Here is a 26505-nt window from a genome sequence, read left to right on the forward strand (position 1 = left end):
TGAAGAATTTAAATCTTATAAATGGTGTGAATAATACATTTGACCCTTAATACAAATTTATTTTACAGGCTTGCATGAAATCCCTACTACATATCTATGTTACACAGGCTTCACAGATCTAGATGAAATTTTTTCACATGAAATTTTCATTGTAGGAGAATTACCTGTATTCATAAGGAACATCCCGATAGAATTTTCAAGTTTTCCCAATGAGAGATGGCTGGCTGGCTTTTATCATGTCCCTTGAGGGGAAAAAAAGCTTAAGAGGTTTCAAATAACCAGCTTATCAACATCACCTAAGAGTTAATCAGACCAAAGGTAGAGTGAGATTAATATTAAAAGAAGGGTGAATTCTTTTGCATCAGCTTTCACATTGCATAATTATAATTCTCACAATTTTGCAACGTGAGCTCTTTGAGAACATACTTGGTCATTCTCAAAGGGAGTCCAATTCCCCTTGTCCACTCCAAGAGGCACGAAAAGGCACCAACAGCTCTTTCTAGTCGCTCAATGTTTTCATAAGTCATCTTTTAAGTTTCAAGTCATTTGACAATACTTCTTTCAAAATATGAGAAAATGCAGAAATGAGAAATTCCTGCTCTTCTCCTCGTATCTCAGATTTGGCTGGGAACTATCTGCTAGGGGAAAGGGTTCTGTTTCCCGTCAAGAGAATGTCTAGTCAATTTTTCAATCGATAAAGGTACTGTGTGTTACAGCTTGTTCAGAAATAAATTCAAGATAAGAGTCCATACTTTGTTTATCCACCAGAGTTTTAGAATATAAAATATTCCATGAAGCACATGTAAGGATTTATTCATGGGATAGATACACCAGAACCCATCACTCGGCTCTGGAGACCAGGCGCGCGTCCCAACATTTCTCTTCCTTGCTAACAGAACCCAATTTTGCAAAACAGCAAGAGCTGGGACAAGAGTCAGGCAAGTGAGGTCCTCGCCTAGAGTGCGAAATTTAAGAGGGTGTCGAAAAATTCAGCAATCAAGATAACATTTCAATGCAATATTTTTAAAGGTGTAAATTAACACCAAAAAAAAAAAAAAAGTCCAGGAGGAACAAGCTATCAATATATTAAATAAAGACACTGGAGTTCCAGAGTTGGCCAGAGACAGCTGATCCTGTCTATTTAACATCTGGATAGTTTGTTCATCATGATTTCTTTTGTCATTAATATTGTTTTTTTGTCGTTATCTTAGTTACTGACTTTTACGGTGCCTCTGATACATGCATCCAAGGTGAGTTCCTTACCCTATTCCCAGACCTGCTAGATTCAGGGGTTAATTCATGGATTTCCCCATTCCCTTATGCCAGACACTTCCTTTCCCTGTACACCCAGAGACAGCCCTGTGACACAGCGCTGGCCACTTGCGTATGAACAGTTCTGCTCCCATGAAAGGGTGTGCTTTTGTTGCTGATTCTGATATGAAACAGATGAGTAAAGAAGTAGGTTATTCTCCACTCTCCTGCAGCTGCCTGCCTCCGAGTGCTGCCAACAGCCATCCAAATACGAAGTAAAAACAAAAAGTCAACGCCAACTCCATGAGGACCACTGAGCAAAATGACAGAGTTTGGGTCCTTGCTGACATTTCTGAGCTTCTGAACCAGCCTCTGATGCCTAATTCTTTCATTCGAGTTGGAGAACAATAAATATCCTTACGATTTTTATCACTGTTAGCTCAGTCATCCATTACTTGCAGCCAAGATATTTCTAACTGATGTTGTAAGTCAGGGAGCTTTCAGAGGAAGAGTTCCTAAAATTCACTGCATTGGTGACTTAAAATATATATTAATATTTCATATCTGAGTTGTTTGCACCTAGATAGTAAGAAAAAGTGCTCTGTCTAAAGTGGAATATGGTCCCACTTTAATAAGTTAATTAATTGTAGAAATTGTGAAAATTCAAGGTCAAATCACTCCTTATATAAAATGTGTTGATTTTTTTCCTACTAAGTATTTGTGATAAAAACATTGTCAATGTCAACCATGTCAACAGAAGTCTCAATTTCTATTTTGCTCTTATAATAGAGAATTTCATTATATTATTTAGAGGAATAAGAGAAGAGGGAGTTTCTTAAAGAGATAAGGAATGTCCCAAAGGTCCTTTGGCTACATTACTGTCCTAGTTTAAAGAGAACAGAATCATTGGTGTGGTCAAGTCTTTGATACATTTTTTGCTTAAAGAGATTGAGACCAAAAGGAAGGGCAATAAGAGATTTCCTTTACATTAGAGAAGTAGTTCATAGCAGAATTACAACAATTCCCCAGTTTTCCTTTCCCTAGCTCAGTTTTCTCAAAACGTGAACCATGATGCTTTCCAAAAACTGACTCAGAGATAATGTCAGTTCAGAAGGGCCTCTGCATAGACACACAGGAACACAGCCCATGCCGAGTTTATTTACAGTGCTAGGCACCGAAGGCCCATCCCTGCACTATCCAGCATGGTAGTCACCACGAACAGATGACTTTTTATATTCTCATTTTAGCAAATTAAATAAAATTAAAGTTCATTGCTTCAGTTGCATGAGTAACATCTCGGTCCTCAACAGCTACACGTGGCTAATGGCTACCATCTTCGCCAGTGCAGAATATACGTATTTCCACCCTCCCAGAAAGGTCTATTGGACAGCGCTGCTCTGAATGAACGGGTTCTCTTATCGCCCCACTTCTGATTAGAGAAGTACGAAGAAGGAGAGGACCACCTATGGAAAATCAGCCTTGCAAGGAAAAGAGCTGTATGCATTACAACCCAAATTACTGCAGCTAAATGCACGCCTCTCTTCCTCTCCACGCTTTTAATAGCTGCTAATTCCAAGAAGTATTATTATCTCTTAAATTAAAAAGTAACTTACAAATCAGCAGTTCTCAGATGTGATGACATCTTCTCAAAGCACATATGAGTCAGAAATATTTTCCACCATATATTGCCCTTGGGTGGGGGCAGTGTTTTAAGAAGCAGTTTTCTATATAAATTACCTCTCAAACTGTGTTAACTATAGGGTTTTTAGTTTTTAAAATAACTCTGGAGGGAAAAACTTTACTGATTGAACAGTTTATGTGGTGGTTTTTCATTCAAGACCTGAACATTTTGGACTTTAAGTAGCTTTGCTGATACCCACATACACATACACACATATTATTAAATGTTGCATAACATGATTCCTATTTTTCTCATTGTAAAGTTCTCGCGTAACACTTGACCTTAGTACCAAGGAAACGTGGCACTGTGTTTTGACAAACTCAGGCGATTTCTTCAGCAACTTGACTACTGGATCCGACACTCTGACGTGTCCATTCTTCTCCATTAAAGTTGGAACTAAAATACTTTTCAAAATTAGCTTCATGAGGTATAATTCAGACATAGTAATATTTACCAATTAAAATTTGATGACTTTTAACAAATGTATACACCTTGTCACCACCACCTCAATTGTGACCAAAATACTTACATTAACTTCACTCATTCTCTCACGAGCCTTTGCACCTGAATTCCTTCCTTTGCCCGATACCCAGGCAACTACTAATAGGTTTTGCCCTACTTTAGTTTTACCTTGTAAAGAATTTCACAAAATGTGGTAAGACAGAATACGTAGTCTCTTCTATTAGGAATCTTTCACTTAGCATAATGCCTTTAAGATGCATCTATTTTGTGCTCTGTATAACCACTTTGTTTCTTTCTACTTCCGTGAAATCTATTTTACATAATTAATCTGTCCATTCCCATTGATGGACTTTTGAGTTGTTTCCAATTTTTCGTTAGTAAGAATGAAGTTGCTGTGAACATTTGGGTAAATTTTTTTCTGAAGATATTATTCAACTCTTCTTTGCCCTTGGGCAAATAGCTGTAAGTAGGTTTGCTGAAATTTAGGGAAAGTATATATTTAACTTTTGAAGAAACCGTGTGTTTTCCAAAGTGGCTGTACTGTGTTGCATCATCAACAGCAAAGCGCAAGGGGTCCATTTTCACTCCATCCCTGCCAATGCTTGGTATGATCAGTCTTTTTCACTTTAGTCTCTCTGCTGGATGTGTAGGGACATCTCACCATGGTTGTCATTAGTATTTTGCAAATTGTCTAAATCTTTAGTCCATTTTTTAAGTTGTGGATTATTTATTTTCCTAAGTTGTAAGAGGTTCTTTATATATTCAGGACACAAGAATTTTAGCAGATAGATGTTTTGTAAATATTTTCACATAGCATCTGGACTGCTCTTCGATTTTCTCAATGGTGTCTTCAAAGAGCAAACGTTTTTAATTTTTATGTGATCCAGTTTCTCAAACTTACTTTTATGTGCTATTTGTATTCTAACAAATATCTGCCTAATTCAAGGTCTCAGAAATTGATTTTCTAAGGTTTTCTTCTAGAGGTTTTATAATTGTAGCTCTTAACTTTAGATCTATGATCCATTCCAGTTAATTTTTGCAGAGAGATGTCCAGTTTTTCCAGAACCATTTGTTGAAAATGAATTGACAATATATATGTGGGTATTTCTGTCTCTGCTTTCTGTTGCATTGATATCGATGTTTATTCTTGTGCAGACATCACACTATTCAGGTACTATAAGACTTCCAACATTGCTCTTCTTTCCCAAACTGTCTCAGCTTTTCTAAATCCTTTGCATTTTCACGTAAGTTTTAAAATTAGATTTTCAATTTACACAATTAAAGCACATAAACTTTTGATTGGATCTGCATGAATCTGTGGATTGCAATACATATGGTATAGCTGAATTTATATCTTAACATTAAATTTCTGATTCATGAATATTTATCTCCAATTTCTTAGGTCTTTTTAATTTTGTCAGGAATGTTGGGTAGTTTTCAATGTTGGGCTCCTGCAAATATTTTGTTAAAGGGATATCCTTATTTCATATTTATAAGCTACTGTAACTGATACAAGTTAATTTCAATTTCAAATTATTGGTTAATAGTATATCACAAGGCAATTAAATTTTTTATATTCACTACATATTTTGAAATCATGAGAAGTTCACTTAATACTTCTAATAGTTCTTTTTAAGATTTCAGTTAGGATCTTCCATATAGATAATCTTGTTCGCAAGGAAAAAGGAGAAGGAGGAAGAGAAAGGGAAGGAGGAGAAGAAGGAGAAAGAGGAGGAGGAAGAGGAAAAGAAAAAGGAGAAGAGGAACAGGGAGAGAGAGGAGGAGACAGCTGTGATTCTTCCTGTCTAATCTATACGTCATTTGTTTATTAAATTACTTTTATTATATTTTATTCATATATATATATATTCTTTGTTCATCTATTATTACCTTTTTCAGTGCTAGTACAATGATAACTAAAAGTACTAAAAATGGTAAGAGTCAACATCCTTGTGGGGAAAGTATTCAGCCTTTCACCATTAAATGTCATGTTAGATTTAGATTTGTTTTACTGCCTTTTGTCATGTTGTCACAATACCTTCTACTTCTAGTTTTTGTTATGAACGTGTGTTGAATTTTTATCAAATAATTTTTCTATATCTATTTCAATAAATTTTTAAAAATATTTTTAGTCACTTAATACAATGATTTCCGTTGATTTTCAAGTGTTAAACCTTGGAAATCCCAAACAATCTTACATTTATGCAGTAAAACCTACTTGGATATATGTATTATCCTTTATACAACGTGCTGGATTCAATTGCTGAAATGTTATTAAGGGTTTTTGTACCTATGTTTGTGGGAGATATTGGTCTATCATTTCATATTTTGGAATGTCTTCTCTGGTTTTGGTAAGAGTAATGATGACTTCTTAAATAAGCTGAGAAGTGTTCATCCTCTTCCAATCTGAAAGAGTACTATCAGTGTCATTTTTTTCCATAAGTATTTGTCAAAATTCACTATTAAAGACATCTGAATTTGAAGTTTTCTTTGTTGGAAGATTTTTAACTACAAATTTAATTTCTTTAACGGATATAGAATTAGTCACTTCATCTGAATTTTCTTAAGTGACCTTGGATAGATTATTTATCTTCAAAGAATGTATCCATTTCATCTAAGTTGTCAAATTATTGGCATAGAGTTGTTTATCATTTTCCATTACTATTTTCTTTAACTCAGGTATGTTATGTAGCGATGTCTCCTCATTCATTCCTAGTATCAATAAATATCTCTCTCTCTTGTTTCTAACCAATCTGGTTAGAAGGTTTACTGATATTATTGCTCTTGTTAAACAGCTAGGTTTTATTTTCATTGATCTTCATTATTGTTTATTTCTACTTAACTGACTTATGCTCTTATCTTCGTTTTCTTCTTCCGTTTACCATAGGTTTCATTTGCCTTTTTTAAAGACTTCCTTAAGGAAGATCCCCAAATCATTGATAACAGATCTTTTTCCATCCCTAATATCAGTAAATAATGATGTAAACTGCCTTCAAGTTCTGCTTTAGCTATATCACAAATTTGGATAAGTTGTGCTTTTATTGTCATTCAGATGAAAACATTTTAGTTTCCCTTTTATTTTTTTTTATTTGATCTATCAGCCATTTAGAATTATACTGTTTAAATTCCAACACAATTTTCTATATATCATTCTGTTACTGATTTTTAGTTTGAACCTGATGTGCTCATTGATCACACAGCATGATGTCAACCCTTTTAAATGTACTGAGGCTTGATTTATGCTGATCTATGTTTGGATTCCCCATCACTGTGCTGTCTTGGAAACTACTCTCAGTGAGTTGGGGCAATTATAGGACTCATCCTGTTTATTTCCCTTCTCTGAGTAATTATTCCCTATTCCACCCTCTGCCTGTTGTCCGTTGTCTGAAAGCTGTACTTGCTAGTACTTTGTCTGGTTTTTGTTTAAGCAAGAAAGTAAATCAGATCCCTTTTTCCCATCATGGCCAGACTGTAAAGTCCCCTATATCATTTTTCAACTTAAAAATCATCTGTTTACCAAATCTTGGTCAAACAAGAGTCATATATGACAGAAACTCTCTGTCAACCTGAATATAATTTTCAAAATTAGCCTTATATGTTATGGTTAAAAACTCTATCATGTTATATGTAAAATCTAAAACATAATGATGAACTTATTTACAAAACAGAAACAGACTCATAGACATAGAAAACAAACTTGTGGTTACCAGTGGGGAAAGGGAGCATGATGAGTAAATTGGGAGTTCAGGATTTGCAGATACTAACCACTATATATAAAATAGATAAATAGCAATGTCCTACCCTATAGCACAGGGAACTATATGCAATACCTTGTATAATGAAAAGAATATGAAAAGGAATATATATGTATAACTGAATCATTATGCTGTATATACACAAGAAATTAACATAACATTGTAAACTGACTACACTTCAATTAAAAAAAAACTCTATCATGAAAGAATTCACACAATCATATATTTTGCTTTGCATTATAGTCCCAAAACTAATTATTCTGAGTTAAGGATTTATACCTTGATCCATGGATTTACCAGCTAAGATTTTATTTCCTCACTATGAAATGGAGAATTTATGATTTCCATGCTGAAGCTTTATTTTTTGTAGATATGCTTTTTTTTTTAAAGTAGGGCTGACTCTTTGGAATTAAGAAATATAAGCATTCAAAGGAGTTCTAAATTTGAATGAATCATGTTTTATATAATTCTAGTCCATTTTCTTAAATTCAGAAAATGGTTGAATCTGGCTTGAACCATCCATACAATAACTTGAATTTTTCTCTTTAACTCCTAAATTATAAGTTTCTCAACATACCTTTGCATTATACAGTTACTATCATTAAAATCTAGACAAAAATCAGAGAGATGAAATATTCAGATTTCTTATTCCTTTCATCACTGCTAGTTCCTCAAATCACTGTGCCTCATAGAGTTTTCAAAAACTGTTAATAGTTGAGAGCACTATACAGCTATATTTAAGGTTGATGCCAGCTATTTTTCATGTTGGATATAAAGATATCTGGGGCTGTAAGTTCATATTTTCACATACACATAAATGCACACAAACTCTCATTTTCCCTACTCAAGTATCCTACAAAGGCAGCTTTACTGTGCCCACTTTTTAAAGTGTTAATGGAGGCACAGATTATTAAGCAATTTACCCAAGTTCACAAAATCATCACGTCTCAGGACATAAACCCAAACCCTTGCCTTAGGCCATGCTGCTCCTTCTACTCCTCAAAAACCTGCCAGTAAGGACCTCCATTAAGGAGCCAGATCAACTTTAAGATTTCTCCTTATATATGGTAACCTCATACAACACTGTTTATTTATCTGCAAATGAACTAGATATTCATCAGCCAAATGGTTCCACCGCTTAGGTGGACCTCAGTCTCAGCTTAGACAGGACGAGACCCTTCCGTGCCTCAGCAGTCCTCTCCTGCTAGTACATTAATATCAGCCTCCTGCTTTCTGGGGTTCAGAGCCAAGTCTCTGTTTTCAGCTGTTAACACGCTGGGAAAGGAACATTTTCTTCACTGGGCTTCCAGGATATTATCACTGAGTGTCCACTCCCCATCTTATTTGCTGCCTCCTCTCTCCAAACACTGAATTACTCCAGGGTTCACTCACTGGACCTCTTCTCTTTTTTTATCTGTATTAGTTCCCCTACAGATTTCATCCAGTCTCATGGCTTTACATGATATCTGTAAGCTAATAAAACCCAAATGTCTACTTCCAGCCAAGACTGCTCCCCAGAACCCCCCACTTGTATACGCAACTGACTACTTGACATTTCCACTTGGATGCGAAAGAAGCATCTCATATTTAACATGTCCAAAATTGAGCTCCTGATATTCTTTCCAAGTGTGACTCTCTTCCAATCTCCCTCTTCTCAGTAAACAGCACTTCCACTCCAACCTACTGCTCAGGTCAAAAGCCTTGGAGTCACTCTTGCCTTTCTCTTTCTCTCACAGCACATATACAATCTGAAGGGAAATACTTTGGAATTGACTTCTAAATAAGCTATATCATGAATATAGCCACGGCTCCCTGGTGTCTGCTGCTAACACCCTCATCCAAGCCACCACCATCACCAGCCTAGATGACTCACCAGCACCCAAACTGCCCTCCCTGCCCTGCATCCACCTGCTCACCTGCAATTCAGTCTATCCTCAGCACAGCAGCCAGGGTGATCCTTTACATCCTGTTAGTTCCTCTACTACATCATTCATCTACTCAAAATCTTCCAATGGCTCCCTACCTCACTCAAAATCAAGGTCAAAATTCTTAAAGGCCCTACAGGCCCTGGCCCCTATTAGCCTTCTGATCTCATCTCCATTACTCACCTCCAAGGATCCTTCCATTCTGGTCATCCTGGCCTCCCTGCTGTTACTCCAACCTGCCAAGTGCACCCCCACCTCTGGGCCTTGCACACCTGCTCTTCCCTCCGCCTGGAACACTCTCTTCTCCCTTATCCACAGGGCTTGTCCCCTGACCTCCTTTAGGCCTTGACTCAATGCGTCATTCTGTAGAAGTCATGATCTAGTCAGGAAAACAGAAATCACCCTAGATAGCTCAAACAGGGGAAATTTAACATAGGGAACTGGGTGGGAAGGTCCTGGAAGAACAGAGTAAGCAAAAGGATGAGGGACAGGGCCTGGGAAGCCACGGGGAAGAATGCTTGACACACAGAGACCAGTAGCTGCTGACAGGTGGGGGTGGAGCCCAAGAGCCTGCTCCTGCTGCTGCGCCCTCCTCCGGCAGCTGCGATGCAAGCTATGATGGCCGGCTCCTCGGCTGGGGAATTAGAATCAACTCCGGCCTCAGCCACCCTACAGAGGCGTAAAGGTGATCCTCAGTATTCCTCCAGCCTCCTTGGCAGCTGCCGGTTCCTCCCATTCACACAGCCTATGAGGACCCCACTGGTACGGGAGCCTGAAAATTTCACTGACTCCCTGACAGCGAAATATAAAAGGGGCAGGCATGGGGCTGGAGGCAACAGGTAGGTACCCTGATGAAGATCGCAAGACCCCTCCCTGCCGTAACCCATTCCCTGCTTTATGTCTCTCCTCAGCCCTTAGCGTCGGGTACCCCGGTCCATATTCCATCCTCTTGTTATCACTGCTTGTCTCCCCTGATGGAATGTTAACTCAGCGCCGGCCGATGGCTCTCCTGTTTCACTTACTGGGTAACCTCATGACCGAAACCCTTTCCAGCACATCAGAGGCACTCCATAAAGACTGGCTGACTTATTAATGAGCTGGACCTCTGCTTTTATCTTGAAACAAGCAGAAGCTGAAGCACTCTGTGTGCTGAGGCGAGGGCATCACATGGCACAAAAAATCGAAAATATAAACGAGAATGGCAGTCGTCCATCACTGCCCAAGAGCTACCGGGGACACCCCGCCAGACAGCCGGCGTTCCCGGCGCTGGGGCCTGGCCTCGCTGGCTTTATTTAACAGGGTCTGGAGTCTCTCTAATACGCAGCCCCGAGGCACTTTCAAGGTGGGAATGGCCAAATAGCATAACCGCGACTCAGTCATCTCGCAGATCGGAGGAAGAGACTCATTCTGGCTTGTTAGCGCACACAGTCACCGCGCTCTTGTCCATGACACGTGTGACACGTGTGATTAGGCCCTTGGAGGTCCACCTCTGAGTCACAGGAGGGGAACAGGAAAGAAAACGAGAAATTAAAGAATCACTTCCCCTAAAAAAAGCTTCAGGAACATTAAAAGTTACAGTGCTGATTAAATTAGTACACAAACTACGGTTTAGAAACCTCAGTGGAGTGAGTCTTTTCTTTGTCATGTTGCTAACAGGGAAATTTCAGCCCTGCTGTGTGCTGGGCATAAGGCTCTGTCTCCTCCAATGTGACAATGGCTTTCCCTTGCCTTGGTATTAGAGGACAAGAAGTCATATATCCAAGAAAAATACTGCTTAATTAAAAGTTTATTCACCCTGCATTTAATCTCCAACTCTTACTCATAAATAAAATAAGGATGGTAAGATTTTTATCTACCTGCATTATGAGAAACAAATGAATTGCCCATTTAATGCTTAGAAACACTATGATATGCTTGAAGACAAATGAAATATATAATATACCATTTAAGGCCAAATGAAATGATTGTTTTAAATCAGAGTCCTGTCAATAACTTTACAAAAATCTTATCCCCAGTTTTAATGCAATCCCATTGAACTACTCAACTAATAAAGTATTCCATTTGCACTCTTAAAATAATAAAAACTCCACTGAGACAAAGCAACCAAGAAATTGATCATCTCAAGATAAAATATAGATGTTGATTCTGACAAATTATTTCATTAGTGGCCCTAGAACACAAAAGTAATACAAAAGCTATTGACAATTCTCAAAATATTTTCGTTAGAACTTGCTCATTGTTTATAAAATACATACAACAGGGACCCTCTCAGCTTTCATCAGTCAAAGATCAGTCACAACATAAAAGTACAACGTAGGTTTTTAAGCCAGTTCACTCAGTGAATAACGCAGAGTGGTTTTACAGTGAAAGCATTTTTTTCTAACACTTTTATGCACTCGTGTATGATCTTATATGCCGGTATCATGGTGGTAAAATTGGTGTGTTTTTTAATATTCCATTTTTTCAGATAGCAAATGAGCAACAGACTTTAAAATAAAAACTGTAGTACCAAGTGCGATTTGTAACGTGTAACACAGGCAGTGTGCTCATACCTTAGTTGCTTCACTTGCAGATAGGTTCAGATATTTTGTGCATGTGGATTTTGAGATTACATTATACGAAAATTCAGTCATTTGCATAATAGAAGTCAAATTTTGATGGATCAAAGGACTTTTTAAGAATCCATAACACTTTTCCTCCCCAAGTAAACCCAAAGGAGGATAATTCATAATCTGTTATGAAACCAGAGAGTCACACTTAGTTAATGTCAATTTTAGTTTTTATAAAGAAAAGCATTGAGTTCAAGACAGTTTTTAACAGTAAGTGGTGCCTTGCTGTACTTTAATCAGATTCATATGAAAATATTAAAATGAATTTTATGCAATCTATTTTTAATTAAAATACATTTTCCTAATTCCTCCTTGGAGAAAGTAGGCCACTGTCATGCACTCATACACACTTATGATTCATAAAGGTCAAATGGCAGATCTGAGACTAGAAGAACAGGGAGAAATGCTGGAAGCAATTTTAATCAAGGTTTACGTGCTCAAAGACTCCGGAATCTCTAAAATCTGACAGGAACTCTAGAAATTATCTGCTACGGTCCCTGCTGTGGTGATGAGGGTCCTAGACTTAGAAGAGTTAAAACCCGGCCAGAGTCATGAGACCACATGGCTGTCTAGGGCGTTAGACACCAGAAAGCCAAAACCCGGAGAGAAAACAGAGCGCCATGGGGCTCGTACGGAGCAGTAGGATGTCCATGAGGACATAGGACCACGGGACACACTAGGACAGGGATGGAACCCTGGCACAGAAACGGCTTTTTTGTCTCCCATCTAGTGTCCCTCTGTTTTTTCCTAAAAGGTTACAGTCCACTGTGCCTTGGAGGGTAACTGAGGCTCCAATCTCTGGCCCCAGAGGGAGCAGGTGGAGAGCCAAGCAACGCCAGTGGTCCCAGGGATTTGAGCAAGATGAGGGCATCGTGGTTAGAGACAGGACCACGGGCAGGATGGTAGTTCACAGGGCAGGTGGAAATGTGCACCTGCCACCCTACAGATGGTGGAGGACCCGCCTCTCAGAGGTGGGCGGGGCCGGGCTCCCAGTCAATAACACGAAGATGAGCCAACACAAAGTTACAAAGCATGCCACATGTTCTTACTGTCAACATTTAACAAAGTAAACCTTTAACACGAAGACAATGGAAAATAATTATACTATTCAAAAGAAAAATACAGGAGCTATGAAAAATAATCACTCACACTGTGGAATGTGGATAGAACCTGAGTTTAAAATCCCTTTCAGTCATGGTTCTTTCAATCACCCAAGACTACCTGCGGGGACAAAGGCAGGTGTTTGAACTCAAGGGCTCCATGGCACGGCCCAGTCCAGCTCTGTGGTGGCCTGAGGTGGAACAGCCATTTCAGTTCCCTCTAATGCTCTTCCCAAGACCTGTGGCCACATGTGGCTAATCCAGGGTCAAGGACAGCTCTTCTTAAGTCTCCAAACAATCCTCAGACCAATCAACAAATCCAGAAGGAGGGAGACGCTCAGTGAGAGCGTCAAGGAGTTGGAGATAAAGATCCCAGGAACCTGAGAGTAGAATTAGCAGCACCCGGCTGGATTCTGCAGCAGAAGAAAAGCCTCCGAATTAGTCATGATATTAAGGCTGCGAGGCAAAGCGAGCCTGCGTAGGGCATGACTCACTCCAACACTGGTCCTTCTCTGTGCATGATGCGACATGGCTCCTGTTCCTATAACTGGAGCACGTGCTCCAAACAGCAAGTGAGCTGGGTCAACTTTAATCAATAAACAAACAAAAGCAGAATACGACGCGATTGCCTTAAGTGGATATTAAATGTTTAAAACTCATTTCAGAGACGGTTATGAGACTCAGTAAGTGTTCTGAGAAACATGCTGTCTCGCAGGGACACTATTTTTTCCCTCTTTATTGGAGCAGACATTCAGGCAGACGACAAGGACAAGCGTGAAGGGTGCATCTGTACCGGGTCGGAGTGTTCTAGCAGCTACTGCTCAGCCAGGGATAAATATTCCAGAGCGTGCCGTCCAGGGAGTAACCCTGCTAACACAGCAGGCAGTTAGAGCCTGCCGAGCGATGAACTCCACCAGACAAGAGGAGCCCGAAGTAGCAAATATTTCACTGAGGCTGGAGAAAGATCCCGCCAGCCTCTCCTGCCTAGCCAGGTAAGCCGAATCGAGACCAAGAAAGTGTGCTGCGTTGTATTAAGACGTTACTGTAGCATCTGCTTCACTTCTTTACTAGCCTCTTGTGAAGAGAGCCTCCAACCTGTAACACTGAATCATGTAATTTTAAATGTACCTGGAAATCCAGATTTTAAATGGCAAGATTATCCAGCCTTTCCTTTATTCCTCTCTTATCGCTGTTTCATCATACTTCCTCAGACTTTCTTGTAGAGACTACAGAAACGTGTTCACCTAGCACTGTGGCCACCTGCTCAGCTGTAACGCGAGCCGTTTCAAGGGCTGACTGGGCTCCGAATATCCACAGGGAGTCTTTTGTGTACATTTTTGATCAACAGTCTTATCCCTTCTTAAAAGAAGTACTTCCTTCCTAAAGCCCCGTGCTCTTGGCCCACGGCCTGCCTCCTCCTTCTCAGCCAAGACGGACGTTCTCAGGAGCCCCCTCCCCTTCCAGCCACCCCCTCCCTCTCACTGTCCCGCATCCTGGGTGCCTGGCCTCCCCCAGTCTGGGCTCACTGGAGGTGGGCTCTGCTTCCTGTCAGCTAATCCCTCACCTGTGCCCGGTATCCTGTCCCCTCCTACAGCCCGGGGGACTTTGCCCAGTTTATCATCTCCCCTTCTCTCCTCTCTCTTCAGCCTCATCCTTCACCATTTCCATTTAAGGATGACTAAGTAATGCTCCCTTAAAAGCCATCCCCTGTCCTCGTGTGCCTGCCAACTGAGACAATAATTCTATTTTTATATCTATTTCTTCACCTCTCATCTCTCCCTCCACTCATCACCACCCAGTTTCTTCCCTCGGCACTGCTCTCAAACTACTCTGATCAATGCCTCTTGCTATGAATTGAAGTCCCCCACAAAAGATACACTGAAGTCCAAATCCCATGTACCTGTGATTGTGACCATACCTGGAAACAGACCTTGACATAATTGAGTAAGATGAGGTCTTGCTGGGTTAGGGTGGCCCTAAATCCAGTACGACTTGTGTCCTTACAAAAAGAAGAGAAGACAAAAACAGAGGCCCAGAGAGAATGCCACGTGACTATAGACTCAGAGGGTGGGGATACGTCTACAAGCCAAGGGAGGCCAAGGATGGATGACAGCCACCAGAAGCTAAGAAGAGGCGAAGAAAGACTCTTCCCTGGAGCCTTTGGAGAGAGAATGGCCCCGCTGCCACCTTGATTCTGTACTTCCAGCCTCCAGAGCTGCCAGAGAAGATATCTTTGTTGTTTTAAGTCACCTGGTTTGTGGTATTTCATTACAGCAACACTGGGAAACTAACACATCATTGATGATAGAATTTCTGAGAGGGCGACCATCTGTCCCAGTTCCCCCAGAACATAGGACTTTCAGTGCTGCACCCCAAAAAAGTCCTGGGAAAATCAAGATGAGTTTGTCACTCTACCTCTGGCCCACATCTGCCTTGAACTTGCAGCATCATCAGATACTCTGACAGCCACCTCCTTCTTGAAAAGCTCTCCAGTGATACCTTGCTCTCAACTAGTAAATTCCATCGGTGGCAGGTAGGACCTCAGCTGCCTCAATCTGAAGTCATCATTTCAGACTGTCCTCCTTTATCCCATCTGGAATCAACAGCCAAGAACTTAGGGATCACACTCTGTGCCTCCTGCTCCCTCCTGTCTCACATCCTTTAAGCCATCAACAGCACCCTCTTCAAATTTCCATAATCCACTGAATTCTTGACATTGCTGCTACCACTCCCACAGCTCAGTCCCTCACTATGGCTGGCAGGCTGCCTTTGGTCACAGCAGCAGCCCCGGAGTGGGGTCTTCCAGCCTCCATCTCGCCATCCTCCATGCAGACAGAGGGGGACATCTAGAGACGCCTTCGGATGCTGTGCAGTATTGAGTCCCGACTGTCTCAACTCCCTCTGCCTCCTCTCCACAACTAAAACTGAGAATCCATGACTTAGGTACTTGCCACTTGCCAGAACCTGTTGGGCTCCCTCCCTCACTTCAGGGCTTAGGCATTGCTGGCCTCCTCTCCCTGGACACCACTCCCTTCATGAGATTCATAAACACCGTGTAACCGTCATCTGGGATTCAGCTCTGGCATGGCCTCCTCCTGGAAACCTTCCTTCACCACGCCTCTACTCCCAGCCTGTCTGGTTGGTTCGGACACCCCATCCCTGGGCTCCCACAGCACCTGGCAGAGACACCCGTTAGGACCCTTAAAAGAATGTAAACCAATGGTCCTTTTGGCTTATATTCCTAATGATATTCTAAACCCTTAACAGGAACAGTGTTTCTTGCTTCTGTCTCCTCAGTATTTAGCACAGACCCCAGTACATAATAGACACCTGTTAAAGGGGTGTTGAATGTTCACTCCAAATTTTAAAAATACAAATTAAGAGGATGCTGAAATGCCATTTATGAACGACAGGATTGTCCCGGATCCCAGAGCCTAACAGAGTACTCTGCTGGGAAGGCCAGTGGGAAACAGACACTCACACCCAGGGCAAAGAGAATGCAGACAGGGGCAACCTTCACGAAAAGGAGATGCGCACTTTCCAGCAAAACCACAACTGCATTAACTTTGTGACTCAGCAACCCCAATTCCAGGGACCCCCCCCCCCAACCTGGTCACAAACAAGAGAGAATAATGCAAACATCTCCCAGGGAGATGGGAGCGCTGAGCAGACTGCAGTTCATCACACAGAGGAGAGCTCTGTGGCTACAGAGTGAAGTGACAGAAAGCCACACTACAGGGGAGTGGGCTCCAGGACACACCAGAATGTCAAAAAATGCTCGCTAGAGAACAGTTTGGATCTACGCCACTTTTTAAGAAATGAGGGTAGGACTGCATTTACATATGTGTGTGTGTGTGGAGCTTTGATTACATTAAAAAGAAGCATAAACCATAAAATGTAAGTAAAGGGTGAGCAAAAGGCACAGAGAGGGAACACGGTGAAGAAATTAGGCAGTAAAGCTCGTTTTTCTGAACACCTGTTGTTTTATTAACTTGAATTTAAACACTATAAAATAATGCGATGTAAATTTTGAAAATCAAACGCAAAATTAAACGAATGAAATTAACTGGACTTTGAGTTGGTGGCACCATCACACAGAAAGGAAATTATTTCAAGTGATTTCGAAGCAGTAAATTTGCTTCAACTTCCCAGCGAAATTTATACCCTGAGGACTAAAAGAAGGACCGTCATCTTAAAAGGATTTTCTGTAGTCAAAAATGACTAGAGATGCAGAAAACTGTTATTCTGAGACAGCTGAGGGTGTATGGCAGGAAAAGGCAAAAGGAATAATTATGCTGGCCTGCAGAGACAGGATTCTGTGCACAGGAGAAAAAGATAGAGGCACAAAATGGAAGAGGTCCAGAAAAACCAGAGCATCCCGGAGATGAACTGGAAATAACCAGAGCAACTTATGGTGCATTTTAAAGAACGTTTTCCTTAGTTCTGTACACTGAACAGACCTCACGTTGAGCAGCTCCGTGCTCAAATCAGACAAAAATGGCTAATTCTCAGGTCTACCAAAGGAATTGAAGAGGAGTCAAGAACATCTTGTTATCCCAGAGGATTAATCAAGCCATCAAAGGCCACTGGGTTGTGTCAAAAGAATTCAGGACCCAACCTCAAGAGGCTCCCCTAAGTTTGAAGTGTGATGATTTCACCATTTATAAGAATAAAAGCTGTAATTGATTGAAATATACCAAATATTGAAATTTGTGTATTAAAAATATTTCTAATAATCAACATTTTTAAAAAAGCAAACATAACATCTTATTTGTCCTCTTTGTATAATGCTAGAGAACCAACTAACTGGGCTCTGGGAAAAAACAGTAAAGGGAAGGAAAAATAAAAACATTCACTCTGCCTTTCCTATGTGAGTTGCACCCTTAGGATATTCAAATAGTTGATGAGGGAAAGTTGCTTTATGGGTAAATATTTTAGCCACTAAATGAAGAAAGAATAGCAAAATTTAAAACTCCCAGTTTTGCACCCATGAATGAATCAGTAGACTGAGGCCATGATCTTCTATGACCGATAATTTCACATCCCAGTGAAGGTCACAGCAGAGACAGAAAGATTCACACCCTCATCTAAGTGGCCTCTCAGTCACTAATTTACAGCAATATTCGGGACAGAAGAACATCTGAATGACACTAATGGGATGCACTTGGCAAAATCCAGACTGTGGGAAACTCTACAGAACAAAGAACTCGAGTTTGTTTAAAAATTAATTTGCAAGGGAAGTACCCCCACCACCAGCACCACCAACAAAACACAGTGAAAGATTCAGAGACTCAAGAGCTAAACCAACCAACTGCCATGTATGGACTTCACCCAGTTCCTGACTCAATCTAACTGCTAGCTGAAAAACGCACAAGCCTTCTTGAGACCACCAGGGACCTCACGGCACTCATTGACGTTTGCCAATTTTATGGAATTGGTTTCTGTTTGGGTTTTCGACTGGTGTGATAATGTCAGTATGAATTCTTTATCTTTGATAGTCAAGAACTGAAATATTATAATAACATTATAGGATTTCTTGAATTTGCTTCTAAATGGTGAGTGTAGGTGGAGCATGGGTAGAGATTTAAAAGAAAAAAGACGAGTCATGAATTAATAAATGCTGGGACTGGGTGTTCCTTTGGACTATTCTATTTTTGTAGATATTTTAAATTTTTTGTGATACAACAGTTACAAAATAACAAACCACAAAACTACTTATTGGATGAATTATTAAAATACAATGTCTGATGAATTATACCAGCTTCATACTGTAACTGTAAGTTCCTTGCAGGCAGAGACAAAGGCTAACCTACTCTTCATCCCGAATGCTTAGAGTGCCCAGGGTGTAAGGAACCCTAAATAAGTTTTGATGAATTAAAGAGTAGAAGAATGTATATACATGCTAATTAATTAATCCTACAGACCTGTGGCGATACTTGAGACAGTAAACCAATTCTGCCTGCCATGCGATGCCAGATAAAAAGCACACAATTTGTGGTAAGACTAAGGCTTTGTTGGGAAATGCTAAAGTGAAGAAATTTTTGCTTTACTTGGTTTTGTTGTTATTTCCGTGGGCCACATTTTTCTCCCCTGGTTCAAATGCCTAGGAGGCTGACAGCACCGGTTAACTAAAGGTGACCCCAAAGATGCGATTTTCTACCCATGATAACTCTGGGCTTGAATTCTTCTTGAGACGGTGATCGGTTTCAGAATATGAAATTCTTGTGACAGGGAATTTGGTATTTTTGCTCTTATTGGAAACAATGTCTAAAACAGAGTGACAGGACCATCGAGTGATAACCACCGCGACCCTCCATCACTGAGCAGGGACTGTGCATTTCAGCGGCACCCTTGCTTGCCCCTCACCTTTGTAGGAGATGACCGGATGCTCTGCTCTCTGGCACCGGGATGCGTCTGTCTCTGGCTGGGCGAGTCTCCACCACCCCAGGCTGGAGAACAGCCAAGCAATGACGCAGGGTCCCTTCATGGTGGGCAGGAGGCCTTGGACTCTGGGCACTTGTCTTTAGCCAGAAGCTCGTCGTCCCGTCATGTGGGGAAAGTGCCTAAAACACACAACAGAGAACCAGTGAATGGACATGAGTTCAGGTTTTCTGGTGGGTGGTCTTTTGGTAAAGCCCCATCACTCCCTTTAAAAAAAAAAAAAAAAAAGAGAGAGAGAGCCTTGGAGTGCTTGGACCACCACAGCTTTATCTAGGAGATACTTCAGAACTATGTGGGAACATGCATACATCTCAATCCACACCTCTTATTCTCCCAGCAACTTTATGAGACGACCCACTGATCATACAAGGAGGGATGTTCAAGAGGAAACCCTGTGGAGCTGTCGTCGTCATCGCCCCCTAAGGAATGCAGTTTAGAGCTGTGCTCATTGATTGGTTTTCCCTTGGATCTTCATTCTCACCCCCTCCTGCAAACACAGATCTGTATGTGGAAGCCCTAAGAATGCCACCGTTCCCTTTTCAAAACACAAAAGCCCCTAATACATAAGGCCATGACCATTGTTTTTCACTCTTCACCTGATTAATATCATGCTATCCAACTCTTAAAAATCATCCCAGTGGGTGAATTCATCCTTTGAAATCTCCAGATGACCTGCCTGCCAAGTTTCTGGCTAGAGGTCAAGTGTGAATCAAATAAAATCTATATTGAGCACCTACTGGGTGAGATGAAATTACTATGCTGGGAGCTGTGAGACTTTAAAGATTATGAATAATTTAAACGATTAATAAGCTTTAAAACAAGATGGGGATATAAAAACAACTGGAACCCAAGCTGTCAGAAAAAAGTAACAAGAAGCAGGAGTGCTGGGGAGTCAAGAGGGGAGTCCCGCTGCTACGTAGAGATCGAGGGTGTGTCCAAGGAGGAGTTGATGTGTGCGTTTAATAGTGGAGGGCAAAGAGGATTTCGACAGATGGAGATTTCTGGAAGGAATCCAGAAAAGGCTGAAAAGACACACTGGAGGGGCAAGAAGAAGGAGTAAGCAACACGTGTTGAGAATAGTTTACTGTACTTGACCCAAACCCCAGGAAACAAAGGGGAGTGAGTCATGAGAAGCAGCTTAGAGAGGAGGCTGGGTTAAGATTTGGACGGTGGACGATACCAAGGTCTGAGGTCCCTATTTTTAGGCAACAAGCTGCCGTAGTATATGAACATCAGAAGAAATATTAATAAGATTGTTCTCACAATAGCGTATGTAGGAAATTGGGTAGAGGAGAACACAGAGGTGGAGAAGTTAATTTGAAGCTACAGCAATTGTTCAGACGAGAAATAAATGCAGGTGTGACTTTAGGTGGTGGCAATGTGACAGAAATTGAGGCAAACCCAGCAAACAGTCATTGTGATGGACAAAGGACGTGTGGAAAACTAAAGATGTCCACAGCGTCTTCAACTTCCCTCCCTCTGAAAGCTGGGTCTGTGCCCCCTCTCCGGAATCTGGGTTTGACCCTATGACTGCTTTGCTCCTTTGAATACGATGGAAGTGATGGCACCCTGGCTTCCAAGCCCACTCTCTAAGAGGCTGGCAGTTTTGACTTCCTGTCTCTTAGAACACATACTCCGGGGCATAGAGACACCAAGTCAGAAGTCCAATGCCCCTGAAATTGGCATGCTAGAGAGGCCACATATAGGTACTCCTAGTGACCTTTCCTACCAAGCCCAGCTTCCCAGCCATTCCCACCAAGGACCCTGATACATGAGGAAAGCTGAAACCCACTGAGTGACTTCAGTATCACAAAAGCAAGGGAATCAACTACTAGAGCCCTGCCCAAATTCCTAATCCTCAGTGTGTGAAATCTAACAAACAGTTGTTGCTCTAATCTGTTAAATTCGGGGGAAGAGAAAGCAAAGAGGCACAGATGGTCTCAAGATAAAGAATATAAAGTGTCTTCGGGGATAGTAACACCATTGTTTAAAATATGATAATCAACAGAAGAAATTTTAGAGAAGAAGATGATCATTCGGTCTTGTTCATGTGGGGCTTAAGATGCTGAGCTATTAAGGAAATGCAGCAGATTGTGGGAAATCCAGGATGGATGCTCAGAAAAAAAAGAGAATTCATAGAAAGCATATAATATTTGCAATGGTTAAAATTATGGGTGCTTGAGATCCACTGGGGGAAAGAAAGCATCAGAGAAGTAAAAAAAGAGATAGAGAGAACAGATTATTTAGAAGTTGTTAAAGAGAAGTAACCACACGAAGATGACAGAAAAGAACAGAGAGAGAAAAATATAGCACCATGGGGACCAAGTTAACCAGGATAGAAATAACACATTTTAAACAGAGGGCTGGTCAACCATATCCTGATGAGGAAGAGTGAAGACCAACAGGCAGTCAATGGTCAACTTGAGGGGTCAGTTTCAGAAAAACAAGAAGCCGTATCCTTGGAGCAAGGAACCCAAGAGGGAACGGATTGAGCAAAAGGGGGACAGAACATCCATGGTATCGCAAATGCTGGGTAATCTCAGAAAATTCAGTGAAATCATGATAAGCACGAAAAGATCAAAATTGGGAAAGCAGAGAAAACAGACCATTAAATACGGCTTCTTTTCTAAGAAGTGGTGAGTGGAGAAGAGACTGTAGATCTAAGAGGGACAGGAGGTATGAGATCCAAAAAAATGGAGGTGGCCAATGATAAACATCCAGTAAAGAGGGTGGTTATGAAAGGGAGGAGGGGGCCTCACCTTTAAATAGGAGTGTGTGCACCCGAGGATGCAGCGAGATGTAGGATGAAAGGGGAAAACGTGAAGCGGAGGCTGCGTCAAGTTTCACAGTCGCTGTATTTTGAGCCCCATTGACTCAATGCTCCCCATGATGGAAACATTCCAGTGGGGCAGAGAAACAAGTGAAGGGGCTGAAAATCACGATGAGGCAAGAGTATGGTTTCTGTTGGAGGGTGAGAGCCTGCACATGAAGGTGGAGGAAGGGATAGAGAGGACAACTGGCAGCCTGGGGCACACTGGTCTAATTGGTCCATGATCTCTGGCTCATTGTAATGGACAGTGGAGGCACGGTGCTCTCTCCTCCTGGGTTATTACAAGTATGACTCATTTCACTCTTGGAAAAGGGGTCCCAGGCTGCAAAACTGGAGGCAGCTCCAGAACTCCAGTCTATAGGTGAGCACGTGAAGCTGACCATCTCTTCTTTTCCCTCTGACCTGAGACATACGACATCACAGTTCATCAGATGACATATCTTAATACAGAATAACACTTGTTAGAAGTGTTTTAGACATAATTTTGTTCTGGACAGAGCAAGGAGATTTGGAGTAACCTCACCCATCCACTCAGGGAAGGCTACAAATAGATGATCACCACCCCACATCAAAACAAATTGGTGATGAAAAAAAAATATATATATATAAAGGATAATGAAAGTAACAATGAACTCTTAGTAAGGGCTCGCTAGCTCTGTGGCAGGCATTACAGTTAGCCCTTACACCCTGCCTGGCACCCAACAGGCACCCAGAGCAGCATCTCCAACACCAGCTCCCACTGAACAGAATTCCATCACAAAGATGGATGGGAGCATGGCCATCTCAACCTCTGAGACTGAGCTCAGGTCACCTGTGGGTGAAAAGCAAATTCTTCTCTCACAGAGAGCTTTTCAATGTGTCAGACCCAAGACAACACAGAACCCCCTTGTGTGAACTAAGAAACAAATTATGGAAACACCTGCCCATTGTAACTGCCCTACATTCACAACAGCCATGCATTCCCATCTCAGTCCTAACATCTCTGCCTCCCAAAGGAGAGGTGGAGAAAAATAACACAGGAGCCTAAAATGTTCCTTCCCCAGGACTTTCAAAGTGATGATTAGAGAAAGAAATGCCGTGTCAAGGGAAAGAGCAGCTAAAATGGGACACAAAGTTTGATGAGGATGAGATGAAATTACACGTTTGCCACGTTAAGCTCAGGGAAGCACATTTAATGAAAACAGGTGATTTTTAGAGGTTTATAATTTTCAGAATATAACATGTTACCTTTTTTCTTAAAATAAAGGTACTACAAACAGATCCTCATTAGGGGCCAGGGACGGGCATTCACTTAGAGCAGGGTTTCCGGAGCAACCTACACAATGCAAAGCTAACTCCTTGAATAGTCTTTTACTCCAAAAGAGGCTCAGATCTAAATAGCAGGTCCTTCCGTCCTGGGGTCTGCAGTTCCATCCTCCACTGAAGAACGAAGCTCTAGCCTCTTGGTGCAATGCAGTGCGGGGAGGAGGCATACTTAGATCGGGGGTTTCAGTGCTTAATCTTAGCACTATTGACATTTAGAGCCAGGTAATTCTTTATTCTGGGCACCGTTCTGAGCATTTGGCAGCATCCCCGGTCTTGACACACACTAGGTGACAGTATCACCCTCCCCCTCCATCTGTGCCAACAAATTCCCCCCAGACCTCGTCAGATCACCCTGGGTGAGAAGCTCTGATTTGTACGTATCAAAATGCCTCTCCCTCTTTAGAAATTAAGTAAGCTAGCATCACTGGAAAGATTATTTTTAAACATGCTTATATAAATCACCCAACTGAATTCATATTGAATCATTTCAGCAAAATTGCAATAAAAATGAAAATCACGTTAATTATAACTATTTGCTACATCAGGGAAATACATGAGGAAAGAATTTTCAAAGGATCGATTTTAATAAAAGTTGTTCGAATTTCATCCTGCTATCTCTGGAAAATTAAAAATCTATTTGTTAATACAAAATGAGTGCTTTTTGGCAACAGGAAGATTTCTTACAGCAGGACAATTTGGGCTAGAAAACAGAGGCTTTTTTGTTACATCTATTTCAAAATCCCTGAAGCCTTCCATTTAGTTTCCTGATGTGGGAGGAGGATCTCTCCATAAGCTAAATCTAAATAAGCAAAACTGTATATATGTGTTTGTATAATAATAACATTTCCCATTCACACCCACACTGCAAATGAATAGGCTTTGGGGAACAGAAAATAACTGTTCCTTTCAGTTTAAAAAAAAAAACTGCTGTCAGATAAAAAAGAAATCAAAAGAATGAAAGCTTCCACAAGAAGTTTCACTTTGGGAACAAAGTCTAACCAGTTATTAATAAAAAACAGATCCAGAATAGCTTCACGTACTTCTTTTTTAGGGGAGGCTGAGATTCTTCTGAGCCTTAGCCCTACTGTAAAGCTGGAAATGACCAGATCCATTGGCTCAGTTCAGAGAGCCCGCAGAAACCCGGCCGGCCCGGATCCTATCTGCTGATTTTAAGGACTTCCATCTCAGAGAGGATGGAGAAGTCAGGTGAGAGGACCAACCAGACAGCAGCCGGGAGAGGACCAGGCAGCAAAGCCCCAGCCCCGCTGCCGCACAGCAGCTGTGAGGAGGCTGTTCCACGTGCGCCTCTTGCTTGTGTAACATCACAGCCTGTTGTTAAGATCAGAACCACGATGGCAGGACTTAGAGGAGTGGATGGACAGCTCTTCTGCAAGGTCTGTGTTTGCACTCATCCTTCCATCCCTTGGCCCTGTTCCATGGGATCAGATGAACCACTCACCCGGAGACTAGAGCCCCAACTGAAAGCCGCAGAACCACCGAGGAACTCATCCCACCATCCCGACAAACCACCCTGTCTCACCCCCCCACACCCCGGCCCAGTCAGGCCAGGTGACACGGTGTTTGCGGCACAGTCACCAGCTGCTGCCAGGTAAACAGCCCTGCCCTGCTCACAAGCCCTCAGGATTTTCCCACTGCTTACCACTGACAGCCCGTCTTCTCCCAATTCCACCCCCACTGGTCCTGCTGCAGAGGCCTCCCTTCAGCCCCTCCAGCCTGGCCCCGGGCCTCACTGTCAGCCTTGCACGTCTGCTGATGCCTCGGGCCCCACACCCACCCAAGGTCAAGGCTGGCCTCCACCTTCTGCAGACACCCTGGCCGCCTACTCCCGCCCACACTGACCGTTCCTTCCAGGGAAACTCCGAGGTACCAATTACAGTGGCGGCTTCTTCATCAAAGGTTACACAGAAAGTCATATAACCTTTGGTGTTTCTAAGTTTTGACTTCTCCTTTTTATCATAAACAAGCCATGGCTAGAACACGCAGTGACAGTCCCCCGGGTACGCACTGCAACATGCTGAATCGGCTGTCTGAATGAATCAGAAACCACATAGCCGGCGTTCTGCTTAGCATGGAGACCTCACCCACCCTGCAACCCTGAGCAAGCACCACCCTCAGGTGGTTTATTCAGCCCCTTGGCACACAGGAGGCAGAAAGTGAGTCAGCCTCACACTGAATTTGAGAGGTGAGAGAGGCAGCTGAAATCACCTCATCTCTCCCTTCCCTTTGTAGCAGAGAAAGTCAAGGCCCAGATAGACCGGAGAGATCTTACAGGTTAACGCAAGATCAAGTACGCAGCGGCAGGGCCACGACAAACGGGAGCAAAACCCCCCGGATCTTTGCATCACACGCTCAGCCTTCCTGCTCACACTGGTGAAACCACACACTTGTGGGCACAAGTTCAAGTGGCCTGAATGGCACCCAGAAACATAGTCCTCGCTCCAGAGTGAAGCCTGAAGGATGAACTCATGGCCTGGAAACAGGGGGCATCACTTACTCAGCCAGTCGTACGGAAGGATGTCACCTGGGGGCGAGGGGCAGCCCTCCAGCACAGGAGTCGGGAGAGAAGAGGACACAGTCTAGCTGGGACTCTGGGTCGCAGGTAAGAGCAGTAAAAATCTATCTTTCAATAATTACCAAAGAGAGGTAGGAGCAAAGTCTTAGGGAGCACAGGAAAAGGAGGAATCCCTCTGAAGGGAGGAAGAAGACAGAAGGCATGGCTTCTGAAAGGGTTCAAGTTCAAATATTCAAAGAAGCAGGAAGAACTGCATGCAGCCCATGGTGTGCTCAGGGTGGGAGGGAACGCATCGAATGACTCTGTGTTTATCCTCATCGAAGCATCAGATATTCTAGGTACACTGAGCAGGAAATGGGATTAAATGAAGAATCAATAAAACAATAAACTTAAGTTAATGCACAGTGTTCAAGTAAATAGATTCCTCCAACCTTTTCCAAAAACAGCAACTGAACGTTTTATTCTTTGGGAAATAAAGCGAAATTAAACTTTTCTTGTTATTGTGTTGAGTCTCCAAGGGGAATCAGGATGTTCACCCAACACATCGCATCTTCAGTGTCTACAGACGTTTTCGTAAAAATTGTACCCTTTTTATATTATTTTAACCCATGTA

The 26505-nt window shown here is 42.0% G+C and overlaps 1 protein-coding gene across 3 annotated transcripts in view; it reads right to left on the reverse strand.

Moving 5' to 3' along the window:
• The window catches only part of SEMA5A (semaphorin 5A), a 444249-nt gene that overhangs the window by 274850 nt on the left and 142894 nt on the right, over window positions 1-26505 (reverse strand). For all 3 annotated transcript variants that reach the window (XM_032469911.1, XM_032469912.1, XM_032469908.1), the window contains one exon: window positions 19150-19346. In XM_032469911.1, the coding sequence (XP_032325802.1) occupies window positions 19150-19270 (121 nt within the window). In that variant the 5' untranslated portion in view covers window positions 19271-19346. The remainder of the gene's footprint in view (window positions 1-19149; window positions 19347-26505) is intronic.

This window comes from Camelus ferus, chromosome 3 (genome assembly GCF_009834535.1).
Source record: "Camelus ferus isolate YT-003-E chromosome 3, BCGSAC_Cfer_1.0, whole genome shotgun sequence".
Taxonomy (NCBI): Eukaryota; Metazoa; Chordata; class Mammalia; order Artiodactyla; family Camelidae; genus Camelus; species Camelus ferus.